Source organism: Ornithorhynchus anatinus, chromosome 7 (assembly GCF_004115215.2).
Source record: "Ornithorhynchus anatinus isolate Pmale09 chromosome 7, mOrnAna1.pri.v4, whole genome shotgun sequence".
NCBI lineage: Eukaryota > Metazoa > Chordata > Mammalia > Monotremata > Ornithorhynchidae > Ornithorhynchus > Ornithorhynchus anatinus.
Genome location: NC_041734.1, coordinates 18,912,942 through 18,927,344, shown reverse-complemented (window position 1 = coordinate 18,927,344; position 14,403 = coordinate 18,912,942). Strand labels below are relative to the sequence as shown.

The 14,403-nt window shown below is 46.7% G+C and overlaps 1 protein-coding gene across 2 annotated transcripts in view; it reads left to right on the top strand.

The window, feature by feature from the left end:
- The window catches only part of TAF4B (TATA-box binding protein associated factor 4b), a 70,570-nt gene that overhangs the window by 14,873 nt on the left and 41,294 nt on the right, over positions 1-14,403 (top strand). For both annotated transcript variants that reach the window (XM_029069950.2, XM_029069951.2), the window contains exons 4-10: positions 947-1,117; positions 1,213-1,335; positions 2,910-2,999; positions 4,284-5,750; positions 9,060-9,195; positions 10,283-10,388; positions 13,959-14,128. In XM_029069950.2, the coding sequence (XP_028925783.1) occupies positions 947-1,117; positions 1,213-1,335; positions 2,910-2,999; positions 4,284-5,750; positions 9,060-9,195; positions 10,283-10,388; positions 13,959-14,128 (2,263 nt within the window). The remainder of the gene's footprint in view (positions 1-946; positions 1,118-1,212; positions 1,336-2,909; positions 3,000-4,283; positions 5,751-9,059; positions 9,196-10,282; positions 10,389-13,958; positions 14,129-14,403) is intronic.

The following is a 14,403-nucleotide window of genomic DNA, read 5'->3' as shown; positions in this document are numbered from 1 at the left end:
TTGTGAGACAGGAAGGATGGTGGTGCCATATACAGTGATGAGAAAGTCTGGGGAGGACAGGGTTTGGGAAGATAAGTTCTGTTTTGGATATGTTAGGCTTGATTGACAGGAGGACACCCAGGTGGAAAGGACTTGAAGTCAAGAGGAAATGTGGGACTGCAGAGAAGGGAGTGTTATTACTACTACTAACTTTTGCGATATTTAAGTGTTTATGATGTGTTGAGCATTTTCTAAGCACTGGGGTAGATACAAAGTAATTCTTATCCCACATTATCCTCGCAGTCCAAATCAAAGGGAGGAGGACTGATTTCCCCATTTTATAAATGAGGTAACTGAGGCAAGGGATGTGATTTTATCCAAGGACACAAAGTATCCTGGCAGTGGAACTGGGAAATGCCTTTATCTGTTCTCCAAAAGCTTTCTGTATGTACATTTTTGCCTGGCTTAATATAGGAAGAAAGGCTGTTATTGTTCAGGACTGAGCACATTGAAGGAATGGCCTAATGTAAAGTGGAAAGACCTGGGTTCTATTCCTGGCTCTTCCACTTGCCTGCTGTAGGACTTTGGGCAACTCACTTCCAGCCCTCGGTTTCCTCATCTGAAATGTGAGGATTCAGTACCTGTTCTCCCGCCTACTTAGATTGAACCCCATGTGGGACAGGGATTCTATCTGACCTGTGTGTACCCCCATCATTTAATACAGTGCTCAGCACATAGTAAGTGTTTAACAAATACCACTATTCTTCTTCTTAATATTTTTATTAATCTTATAACAGCAGTGAAAATCAATGCCGCATCAAGCTTCATGTGAAAGATCACAGTCTTCTTGAGGGCGGGAAACAGGCGTCTCCCCCAGGCTCCTAGCCCAGTGTTCTTGAATCAAGGCTCAAATTCTCCTGAATAAAGCACGAGTTTTTATAGAAAATGAATCCAATCTTCTCCCCAGCCCGTGGCCACCCCCAAGAGCGTTGTGTCGGTTACCCCGGTCACCCCGCTGAGTACTGTGGCTCCGTTGAAATCTTCTGCTCCTGGAGTGACCCCCGTCCCCTCAGCTCTGCCTGCCGCCAACGCCCTCAAAGCTGACATTCCCGGAGCAGCCCCGACCGACTTCTCCACGGTAAGGCCAAAATCCTTCCTGTGTCTCTTCAGTCAAGGGCCACCGGGATGGGGTGGCCGCCGAAGCTCACAGGCTTTCTTGCCTTCTATCCCTAGGAGATGTTGGAGAACGTGAAGAAGTGCAAGAACTTCCTCGCCATGTTAATCAAACTGGCCTGCAGTGGCGTCCAGTCACCAGAAATGGGTCAGAATGTGAAGAATCTGGTCCAGAATCTGTTGGTGAGTGGTGGTTCTGGAGCCTGGGTGCCCGTGCAGAGAGCAGACCATGTGTGGATGCTCGGTAACTCGATGACTTCTTGGGAACTGTCTGAGAAGCTGGGCATTGGCGGGGGGTTTGGGTGGGGTGAAGGGTGGAGAGAGAGCAATAGGGAGAGGTCACGCTGGAAGAGGAGAGAAGTAGCTCACCTTCATACCACCTCCCCCGACTGGATGGTCCTCAAGTGAAAAATAACCAATACTGGACAATAGATTTATAGGAAATAATGTTGGAATGGAACCCAATAATTTCAGGTTGACTTTTGCATTTTTGGAATTGGTGGATTGTCACTTTCTTTTGTCTTGCTGAGAGTTGTTAATTATTGGGGAAAGGTGTGTTTATTTAAAACTTTCTTGGGAAAATACCCTTTGACCTGTGCTCATATTTTCCCCCATATGAAGCCATTTCTATCTGTACATTAACATCCCTTCCCCAAAACACCCCATGTCATTACTTATTGATATTTCATGAATCCCCATTAGTGGGTTTGGTTTTTCAGAGTCTGTTGAAAATTGGGGTCATTTTTCTCTAAGAAAGCCAAGGGATTCTGTGATATATTTTTTTTGGGGGGGGGGAGGGAATATTTCATCTCTGTGTTTTTTCCTCACATCTTGCATTAAAAAAAAATCAGTTGTCCCAAGCCTAGTTGGTTGGTGATAATTTTGTGTGAGGAGGGTGAAAAGCTAGGTCCAAGGAGAGTTGAAGGGGGTAGGGTGGGTCTAGGATAGATGGAAACACAAAATAATTTTTGAATCCAGATATAGGATTTGGGTGGCTTTTCAAACTGATGGAAGTGGTCAAAGAATTTGATTAATTGCTTCTTTGCTATCTTAATGAGCTCCCTTTAGCTGAATGCATTGCAGTTTGTTCTGTTAACTCTTTGTTGAATGGGCCCCAATTCACAAGGACAGAAATACAATTCAGGCCACCTAAAAACACCACTTCAATTTGGCTGATGAAATGTTTTTATTCAGTCACTTTTCTTTCGCCTAAGTCAGGGGAGCTTCAGACCCTTCTCTAAACTAGACTCAACTCTGGAGAACTGTTGTGGCTTATGAAGGCTAGAGAAGCAGGGTGACCTTGTGGATAGAGCCCGGGCTTGGGAGTCAGTAGGACCTGGGTTCTCATGCCGGCTCTGTTACATTTCTGCTATGTGACCTTGGGCAAATCACTTCATTGGGCCTCAGTTATTTCATCTGTAAAATGGGGATTGACTGTGTGTCTCATGTGGGACAAGGGACTCTGTCCAACCTGATTAGCTTGTATCTATCTCAGTGCATAGTACAGTGCCTGGCACGTAGTAAGCACGTAACAAATACCATAAAAATGAAAGCTTCTTGCCTTCTGTAATACTGTCCATCCGATGATACATTCATTGCACATTGTGCCAGTTTGGGGACACAGCTGCGATAAAATGGTTTGGAGATTTGGGTCTAACAAGCCTAGTTTCCTTCCTGGGCCTTGAGGGATGTGAACTGTGCTTTTGGAGTTCTACTGTATCTAGGAATGAGATGGTGTCTGCTTTTTCTTCCCTCAGGAAGCAAAAATTGAGCCAGAGGAATTCACCAAAGAACTGTATATTGAACTCAAGTCATCTCCTCAACCTCACCTGGCCCCTTTCCTGAAGGTAGGGCTGAATCGCACATTATCACAACCAATAACTGCAACTGTTCTAAATCAACCACAGAGATGGCCCTCCAATATAACAGGCCTAGGGGCAAAACCAGACCTAGGTTCTAATCCCAGCTCCACCATTTGCCTTCTGAGGGACCCTGGGCGAGTCACTTAACCTCTCTGTGCCTCTGTTTCCTCACCTGTAAAATGGGGAAAAGATACTGAGTGTATGGGACAGGTACTGTGTCTGATCTGATGTCTTTATCCTAACACTTAGCAATTGACTAATCAAAATGATCATTGACTCAAATTGAGCGCTGTTGATTTGATCGTTTTCTGTGTGCAGAGCATTGATATTAAGCACATGGGAAGGGTACAATAAAGTAAGCATGATCACTGCTTTAAAGGAACTTGTCTAGGAGAGCATATAGTAAATCCTTAAGTATCATAATTATTTTTTTACCATGCAAAGAGACAAAGGCATTGTTGTGATTTGTTACTTTTGTGTTAAATGAGAAGCATTTCCTTTTGTTATAAATTTTCATTTGTTGAGTTGGATCACCTCCAAGATGAAGAGCTTATGCCAAATTCAGTTTCAGAAGAAGGTGAGATAACATTACCTTGGGGAAATGTCACCCAGCTAGTGGTAGAGCAAATAATAATTGTAGTATTTGTGTGCTTACTATGTGCCAAGCACTGGGGTAGATACAGGATATTCTGCTCAGTCACAGTCCCTGTAGTACAACATCTAGAGAGCAAGTATCGAATCCCCGTTTTATAGGTGACAAAACTGAAGCACTGAGGGAGAAGACTTGCCCAAGGTTAGGAGATGAATAGCAGAGTGGGATTGGAACTCGGATTCTGACTCTTGGTCCCATGCTTTGCCCAGTAAACCATGCTGGGAATAGGACCCCTGTTCCTAGATTCTCAAATCTGTGCTTTATCGCTTTGACTTTTAGGGGTGGCGACAGCCAAATTTGGTCCCAGAAGGAACCCAAAAAGTGACCACTCCCAAATCCTCTTCTGTTGATCCTTCTGCCACAGGAGAAGGAGTGACAGGATTGTTTGAGAAAATGAACTGGATTCACAGTGACTGTGTTCCCAGTTTGAATTAAACCATCCTACTCTAACCCCCAAATGGGCTTTCCTCTGGCAGAGGTAGAGAGGGTAAAAGGAGGAACCCCTGAGTCAGCATGGGGAATCAGTCAGTGGCGAGTCTGAACGAGTGAAATTTTGGAGCAATTGGATTTCTTATAAAAAGATCACAACCTCTGCCTTCTTTGTGTTTTTTTTCCAGAAAAGTATGATGGCCCTCCGCCAGCTAATGCCCAACTGTGAGAGTTTTATTCAGCAGTGTGCCCAGCAGCCCACGCATTTAGCCGTCTCCACGGGTGCCCAGACCATGGTCTCGCCCGCTCCTCCGGTGACTCCACGGCAGTCTGAAAAGACGGCAGTCGTCTCTGGAGTCGATCCTCGTGGACCCGCCTCCCTCCAGGCTGCAAGACCAGGGGCGGCTTCTCAAGGAACAGTTGCTGTGCCCGCCTCTCTTCAGCCTGTGAGGCCAGGGGTGACCACGGTAATGGCCCCGTCTCTTCAGCCCGGGAAGCCAGCAGTCTCCTCTGGAGCTGTGCCGTCCACCACTGGGTCGCTCCAGCCTGTGAGAACGGCGATGGTTTCTGGGACAGCCACTCCTCCCGTGACCGTGTCCCTTCAGCCCCTGAAACCCGTGGCGGCTCCTGGGTCAGTCACTCCTGCTACCTTGGCCCTCCAGCCGGTTAGACCCATCGGGGCGTCGGGGATGGCAACTCCCATGACTCTGTCCCTTCAGACCCTGAGACCTGTGGTGGCTTCTGGCACGGGTCCTTCTCCCGTGACCGTGTCCGTCCCACCAGTGAAACCCGTGGTGGCTTCTGGAACGGCCACGCCCTCAGTGACCATCTCCCTCCCGCCGGTGAAACCCGTGGTAGCTTCTGGGATGGCCACACCCCCAGTGACCATCTCCCTCCCCCCGGTGAAACCCATGGTGGCTTCTGGGATGGCCACGGCCCCAGCGAACATGTCCCTCCAGCCCGCAAAGCCCTTGGTGGCCTCTGGAACGGCATCTTCTCCCGGGACTGCGTCCGTTCCGCCGGTGAAATCCATGGTGGCTTCTGGGACGGCCATCCCCCCAGTGACCGTGTCCCTCCAGCCTGTAAAACCCATGGTGGCTTCTGGGACGGCCACTCCCCCAATGACCGTGTCCGTCCAGTCTGTGAAACCTGTGGCAGCTTCTGGGATGACTGCTTCTCCAATGATCGTGCCCCTCCAGCCCATGAAACCTGTGGTGGCTTCCGGGATGGCTCCTCCTCCTCCTTCAACTGTGTCTCTCCAACCCGTGAGGCCCTTGGTGGCTTCCGGGATGGCCGCTCCTCCTCTCACGACTGTGTCCCTCCAGACGGTGAGACCCGTGGTGACTTCGGGGACAGCCGCTTCTCCGGCGACCCTGTCCCTCCAGCCATTGAAGCCTGCGATAGCTCCCGGGACGGCTGCTCCTCCCACGACCGTGTCGCTCCAACCCGTGAGACCCGCGGTGGCTCCCGGGACGGCAGTTCCTCCCACGACCGTGTCCCTCCAGCCCGTGAAGCTAGGTGCCACCCCTCAAGTGGCCACCACGGACCCTTCGAAGCCCGTCCTGGGGGCCCCGATTCGCATTAGACTTGCACAACCCAATTGCCTGCTTGCACAGCCAGCCGCTACTCCACAGACTGTCAAAGTGAAACAACTCGTGAGTATTGCCTCTTTCTACTTGGAATACACGGGGAGGACTTTGTTTTGTGACTTTTAAAGTCACAAAACTTTGGATGGGCATCAGAATAATAATAATAGTGGTATTTTGTGAAGTGGTTACTACGCTGTGGATACAGGGTAATCACGTTGGACACGGTCCCTGTCCCACAAGGAGCTCACAGTCATAATCCCATTTTACAGATGATGTAACTGAGGCACAGAGAAGTTAAGTGACTTTCCCAAGGTCCCCCAGCAGACAATTGGCAGAGCTGGGATTAGAAACCAGTACCTTCGGACTCCCCGGCACGTGCTGTCTTGACAAGACCATGCTGCTTCAAGTTGAACCCCTCCTTTTTTGCCTCTCCTCCTAAATGTGATATGCACTCCAGAAGTAGGAGGAATGGTGGTCCAGTGGAGGTGGTCTCTTGTGGTAAAAATGGGGTAGAGTCTAGAGGAGTTTGTGGATACGGAAGAGGGGGAGAAGGAGCATTTAAACCTTATGAGCCATAGCTCGCTTCCGTTTCAGCCTTATTGGCTGCCACATTGTGGCAAGCTTGGCTACCCCTTTGCTGTAAGAACAGCTTTAAAAGCTCCAACACATCATAGACTTCCCTTGTAACATTCCTTCGAAAGCATCATGTGGAAAAAGTCAAGTGGCTTGATTTACAGTTTGCTTTTCACCCCTTTAGCTCCGTCTCCACCCCTCCCCATTCTGAAAGTAATATGCTCTATTTGTGAGGGAAATTAAGAGTCTCCTCGGGCTCTAGGGTTCTACTTCTGCATCAGGAGTGGAGAAGCAATTTTTGTCTTACATCCACATGGGGTTGCTTAAAAAAGATTGAATTAGCCAAGGCCGGAGTAGCTAAACATCAGTCGTGGAGCCACGTATTGTAATTCGGTTTTGAGCAGTGCTGTCGGAGGCACAGACTTCCACGAGCTATGCTGGGTGGTTGTGCCTTAGAGAGAAATTTTGTGCTCAGCACTAGATAATTCCAATGGAATCGTTCACCGACGTTCTAAATTACCGGTAATTACTTTAATGAATAATTAAAATCTCTCTCAAATGAGTTTGCTTCAGAGCGGTCTTAGTACTTAGTACTCACTCTGAAGCGGCAGGGGAATTTGAAGTTGACAAAATTCTGTCGGAGGGGTGGGGAGGGCTAATGGATGCCCCCGTCCCTGCACCCGTTGAAGCGGGAAAGTGGTGGAATCCTGTCGGTGCACGTTTGAGTGGGGTTTGGGCCACTTCTTGGAAAAGAGGTCCATAATGGATTAGAGGGGAAATTAGGTGTTATCCCACGCCATTTGGGGGGGTGGTGCCTTATCAGATGGAGCGCTGGGATGTATTGTACTCTCCCAAGTGCTTTGCACACAGTGGGTGTAAAAAATCCAATTAACTAAATGAATCAATGGACCGTGGACTAGCCTCAGTACTGATGTGCTTATTTACTGGGGATCCTGGCACCCGGCGGGCATCAGAGATGAACCTGTAGCAGGCATTAAACTATGCCCGTCTCATTGGCTCAGGACCTTGATTGACCTGATGAACCTGCTCAAGCAGGCAGAGGATTAGAACTGAGAAGCGAAGGGCTGAGGTACAGCTACTTGTTTTACTTTTTTTTTTTAAGGTGCTTAATGGCTTATTCATTACTAGGCACTACGCTGGGGTAGATAGAAGTTACAGGTTGGACACAGTCCCTGTTCCATATGGGGCTCAGACTTAATCCCCATTTTACAAATGAGGTAAATGAGGCCCAGAGAAGTTAGGTGAGTTGCCCAAGGTCACACAGTGGACAAGGGGCAGAGCAGGAATTAGAACCCAGTTCCTTGTGTCCTTCCCATTCCTCCCCACAAAGGCCCATGCACTATCAACTCGTTCATTCATTCAGTCATATTAAGTGCTTACTGTGTGTAGAACACTTAGGCCATGCTGCTTCTCTTCTACATGAAATATGTTTCTCTGAAGCACTACTGTTTGGGTCAGTTTGGTGATTGAGTCGATATCCAGCCACAGCTGTTCAGTGCTCTGTATTCTCTCAGGCGCTTAGTATAGTGCTTGGCATACAGTAAGTGCTCAATAAATGTCATTGATTAATTGTGGCTAACTCATTTTAGGAAAAATATATTGGACTGTGGGTTGAACTAGTGTTCCAAGTTACTGTGCTAAAAATCAATCTTTGTTTTACAGCAGTTCTCTGTGCCCAGAATGAGTCTAGTGAGTTTGAGAGCTGTAAGTTGTTTTTTTTTAAAAAAATGGTATTTGTTCAGCACTTTATGAGCCAAGCACTGTACTAAGCGCTGGGGTAGATGGAAGCTACTCAGGGTGGACACAGGTCTTATCCCACGTGGGGTTCACAGTGTAAGTAGGAGGGAGAACAGTTATTGAATCCCCCTTTTACAGATGAGAACTGAAGCACAGAAAAGTTGTGACTTGTCCAAGGTCACACAGCAGACGTGGCAGAGTTGGGAATAGAACCCAGGGCTTCTGATTCTCCAGGTCCATGCTCCTTCCACTAGACCACACTGCTTCTCTGTAGCTTTCTTTAAAGTAGTAGTGGTAGTATTCATTAAGCATTTATTGTGTTCCAAGCACGTGTGTGTATGTGTGTGTGTGTGTGTGTGTGTGTCTCTCTGGAACAGGGACTGTGTCCAACCTGATTATCTTGTATCTACCCCAACGATTACTACAATACCTGGCACATAGTAAGCACTTGACAAATAATATAAAAAATGGGAGTTGTGGCTAGAGGAGCTGAATTTGTAGTACTCTGTGGGTCAGTCCAACTATCATGATAGTCACAACCATGGTTTTCTCAATGTTCTAAAAGTTGAGAAGGGCACACGTGTAGTGAGGCCTTCCTGTGCTGGAGCTGGGGCCTCTGGAAGTCCAAAGAGTATGGATTTGGGGGTCATGGATAGGAAACCTTCTCTCAAAATCCTCCTGCTCTGCACTGACTCTGATTTCTGGTCATCTCTGATGGGAAAGTAGCACCTGTACTGAAAAAACTGAATTGGGCAGCTCTAATTCATCTCTTGGAAATATGATCCAAGGTAAGAAGCACCTCTGAATTTAAGAACGTCTAGGCCAAGATAATTTTCCCAGGCAGAAATTTAAACGATGGGTGGGTCTTTTTAAGGCAAGAGTATTGTGAACATTGCGACAGGCTGTTCAGATGGAACTGTAGGCATTCCGGGTTTCCAGCAGGGTGGATTTGAGGGAGGACGGGACGCCTTTCTCTGAATGTGGAACTGCTCTTGGTTTGGTGGCAGTGGTTGTGCTGATCAATGTGGGGGCTCTTGTTTTTAGGTGGTCCACCCACCTGCAGCGGGCCCTGTGAAACCAGTGGCCACAGCACCAAATTCCTCAGTGTTGACCGTTCAGAAGTCGGGACAAAAGAGGGTGCCTCTGAACACCCTAATCCAGACCAATCAATTTCCTGCAGGTAGGCCTGGTGTCTCCACTGGGGTGCCCCTTTCCTCCATGGAGTTAGGCTTTCACTTTGGGGGAGGGAGTGGGAGGTAATTCACTATGGCTCATTGGAGGAATTGAGGAGAAAGGAAGGAAGGAGGAAACATCCTCTGTGGGTCATACTGCTCGGTCGTATTTATTGAGCGCTTATTGTGTGCAAAGCACTGTACTAAATGCTTAGGAGAGTACACTGTAATAAGATACATTCCTGCCTACAACGAGCTCACAGTCTAGAAGGGGAGACAGACGTTAATATGAATATACACATATGTGCTATGGGGGTGGGAGGGACGATGAACAAGTCAGAGCGGCGCAGAAGGAAGTAGGGGTTGATTGCAGGCTGACCCCCCACTCCAGAGGAGTTGAGGAGAAAGGAGGGACCTTATCTTGTGTCCCCAAAATGGACTCCAAGCTCCATTTTTCTGTAGCCCATGAATCTTAATGAAGAAGTAATTTTGTCCCACAAAATTCTAATTGGAATCTTATTTCATAAAAATGTTTGCATCTATGGATTTGGGTTTTTTAATGCTTCAAATAAGCCATATCCTGTGTGGGCTGTACCATTCTGCTATAGGGGATGAATTTCCTCTCCGCCCAGGCATTATTTTCCAGGTCTTTTTGACCCATGGCCCAACACCCGGTGGGCAAAGACGTGGCGTTTTGATGAAGTTTGACTTCCAGCCTTCTGCTATCGCTTCTCCCATCAGTGTTTGGAGCTAGCTACACTTTTTTCCATCTCCCTCTGGGTGTGGAAAAAGTGGTCAGTGGACTTCAGATGCTGTACTAGACACCTCTTTGCATGAGAACAGCGTTCTAAGCTATGCCTGAAGTCCTGTTGGAAGGGAAAGTGGGATCTTTGTTGAGGCTGCATCACCAGACTTTCCTTCCCTGGTGTTTGTCTTCAGTTCATTCAGTCGTATTTATTGAGTGCTTAGTATGTGCAAAGCATCATCCTAAGCATTTGAGAGTAGAGTGGGATTCAAAACCAAGACTCTTGTGGTATCATTGGTTATTTTAAATGTCTCCTGTCATGGCATGTTCTGTGTGTCTCTCTTTTTTAGCTTCCATTCTCAAGCAAATTACCCTTCCAGGAAACAAAATCCTGTCACTTCATGCATCTCCTATGCCGAAAAATAAAATAAAAGAGAATGGAACAGCGTCCTTCAGGTAAAAATTTGAACTGTTGGGACTTAAACGACAGGAAACTAGATTTCAGTCGGGAGCAAAGGATTTGGAGAATGTTCAGTTGCAATCAATATTTTAAGACTTTCTTAGGGCTCCAAGCTCCATTTTTTTGTAGCCCATGAATCTTAATGAAGAAGTAATTTTGTCCCACAAAACTCTAATTGGAATCTTATTTCATAAAAATGTTTGCATCTATGGATTATTAGTGGTATTTATTGAGCACTTACCTAAGTGCAAAGCACTGTACTAAGCTCTTGGGATAGTACAGTACAACAGACATAGGAGGCACATTCCCTTCCCACTGCAAGCTTACAGTCTAGACGGGGAGACAGATGTTAATATGAATAAATGAGTTTAAAATATTAAAGATATGTCCATAAGTGCTGTGGGGATAGGTGTTGGGTGACTGATCAAATGTCCAAAAGTCACAAAACCAAGTGCATAGATGACACACAAGGGAGAGCGAGCTGGGGAAAAGAAGGGTTAATCAGGGAAGCCCTCTTGGAGGAGGTGTGACCTTAATGATGCTTTGAAGGTGGAGAGAGTGGTGGCCCAGTGTGTATGGAGCAGGAGGGAATTCCAGGTTAGCGGGAGGATGTGGGAAGGGGGTTAGCGGCAAGATAGATGAGATCAGGGCATGGCGAGTAAATGGGCATTAAAGGAGAAGAGTGTGTGGGCTGGGCTGGAGTAGATCAGTGAAATGAGGAAGGAGGTTCTTGAGGAGTTGGGGAGACAAGGGCCCAGTGGTTTTTGTTGATTAATGATTCCTGTGGCCGAGTGAAATGTTGATTGAAGTGAGGAGAGACAGGAGGCAGGGAGGTCAGCAAGGAGGCTAATCCTTGGAAGATTGAGGGGAAATGACTTGTTAAACAGGAGATTAGGGTCCCTCTAAGCTTCCTGGAGCAACTGGATAACAGTCTGGATGGACTGTGGAGCTGAGCCAGTAATCCATCAATCGGTAGTATTTATTGAGCGCTTACTGTGTGCAAAGCACTGTACTAAGCACTTGGGAGAGTACAATATAACAATGGACAGACACATTCCTTGCCCACATGGGGGAAGGGGAGGAGAATGGGCGGAAGAGTCATTATCAAGGAGGGTCAGGTTGATTTAAGTTATCAATCCTTCGATTTTTCTCCTACGCAAGTAAATCGGGAGAATTGAACTAGGACATTCCATGTTTAAACACCGGAGAGCGCCAGAGATCCATTTTTCCCATCACCAAGCAGATTTGGAGTGAAGAAAATGCCAAGGATTTTCACAAGTTTGTAACCGATGCTGAACTGAATTTTTAAATAGTATTTACTAGGGGAATGTGTATTAATTGGCAGTGAGTGAAGAAAATATTAATGGCTAAATATATTTTTTTCCCTCAGGGTTCAATAATTAGCTTAAAAATGAGAAATTGAAAAATATTGCCTGACGTTCATAGCGCTTCATTAAAAATCAAAACACTCTAAAGAGTTAGCGTCTTTATGCTTAAAGAAATGCCCCGCAGAAACACTCTGTCAGTATTGATAAATGAAATATCTGCCTCTTAATTTCTACCTGAATTGAGAATGGAATGCTTTAGTGTGAATGCAGATTGCTCGTATGCCCATACTGTATATCAGTTAGTATTCTGCACCAAAAATAAGCCCCCTTTCATTTGAATTCCAAGGCTGTTATGGTTTGTAGCAACAGATCCGTTCTTTGGCCACGACTCCGGGGTCGATGGTGAGATTAGAGCAGATCGCCAGGTGTGAGAATCGTTTGCACACCTCGCACCATTTGTGGTTCAGTGTAGGTGGCCAGTTGCCTGAGCTTTGCATGGATCGAGAGGAGGAATGGCCTGCCGAGGAGCGGTATGGCCTAGTGGAAAGAGCACTGGCCTGAGAGGCAGGAAGATATGGGTTCTAATCCTGATTTTGCCATGTGTCTGCTGTGACCCCTGGAAAGTCACTTAACTTCTCTGGCCCTCACTTCCCTTCTCTGTTTAAAAAAAAAAAAAAAGAGGATCGAGGGTGAGCCCCATGTGGAACAGGGACTGTCCAATCTGATTAACTTTTACTTACCTGAGTGCTTAGATCAGTGTTCAGCACATAGCGCTTAACAGTACCACAATGATACATCCAGGAAAATCAATCTTATTGAGTATTGCACACTAGAGGGGGAAACAGACATTAATATAAAATACAGATATGTAGCTTGCAGTCTAGAGTGCTTGGGAGAGTACAATATAACAGCAGACGCGTTCCCTGCCCACAAGGAGCTTACAGTTTAGAGGGGGAGACAGACATTAATAGAAAAAAATTACAGATATGGACATAAACTCCATGGAGGGAACTGTGCTGATTTTCCCACCACCCCTCAGTTTGTATCAACATTTCAGTTTGCAGCTTTATAGCGATCGAGGGAGGGCTTCCTATTGACCTCCAAGCTGAGGGGTGCATCCCTTCAGTAAATCAAGTTTTTGAATTGATGGACAGTGAAGCTGTATTTTGGAGAGAGATTGTGAGTAATAATTGTGGTGGTTGAAGTCATTGTGATGCACTGAATCTGGGTTAGGTGCAATAAGCAGATCGTCAACTAATCTGTTAGTGGTATTTATCGAACTCTTACTATTGAGCAGAGCACCGTACTAGGCTCTTGGGAGACTCTGGTCGAGGTCATACCTGTAGCCGTCTCCTGTCTCAGATGAAGTAGCCATCAGAGTCTTAGGTGTTTTGCTTAGTGACTTTTCCTTCTACTCACTGCCTGGACCCCCCCGAGTGGGAAGTCCTCTTTCCCTTTGGTTGGGTTCAAATCTCAGCTGTGCCACTTGTCTGCTGTGTGACCGTGGCCAAATCACTTCACTTCTCTGGACCTCAGTTCCCTCATCTGTGAAATGGGGATTAAAACCGGGATCCCGTTGTGGGACTGTGTAGAAAGTCCCATGGTAGAAAGGAAGGCTTACTGGGCACAGAGAGGCGAGCCCTCTGAATTCCTTTATTTAAAACCCCTCTGTGCCTTAGTTACCTCACCTATAAAATGGGGATTAAGACTGTGAGTCCCATGTGGGACATGGTCTGTGTCCAATCTGATTAGTTTGTATCTGCCCCAGTGCTTAGCGCATTGCCTGGCACATAGAAGTCCCTTAACAAATATCATTTAAAAAAAAAAATGAAAAAAGCCAGGGTTCTAATCCCGGCTCTAACAGTGGCGTGATTTGGGGAAGAAATTTGGCTTCTCAGTCTCTTTTGTAGAATGGGAATTCATTATTCTTCCCACTCCTTAAACTGAGTGAGATCCCACTTTTCAGTGGACTACACTACCCAGACCTGTGGTTTCATAGTTGCTCTGGTGATGTACAGAGATGAGGAACCTAAAGTTGTTTTGGGGGAATAAGTTCTGAGGCATCAGTAGCCGTGGCCAGAGACTTGGGAGGTTGGAATGTTAATTCATTCAGGGGGATTTCCCGTGGTAGAAAGGAACTTTGCGGGGAAAACCTGGGCACAAAGAGGTGACCCCTCTGAATTCTCTTGTTCTAAATCACTAAGCGGTTCGATGCGAGACACTAATTCTCTTTGGCAGCTACGAAGATGACATCAACGACGTGACTTCCATGGCCGGGGTCAACCTTAGCGAAGAAAACGCCTGCATCTTAGCAACCAATGCCAAGCTGGTTGGCACGCTGGTTCGATCGTGCAAAGAAGAGCCTTTCCTCTTGCCCGCCATCTTACAGAAGAGAATTTTGGACACGGGTAGGTGCCTCTTTGTTTGGAATTATGCTGGGGGGGTTTCTTGAGGCGATGCTTCTCAAGCATGTCGAAACTTCAAGTGGACTCTGAGAATCTCCCAGATTTTGAGTGTCACAGAGTGCGCTGTCCCGTGATCCATTTGTCGAGTGTCATAACGTTTTTTTTTAAAGCACTTACTATGTGCTAAGCCCCTGGGTTGAGAGAAGATAGTCAGATCAGACAGTTCCTATCCCACCTGGGGCTTGCAATTGAAGCGGGAGGGCAAACAGGTTTCAAAT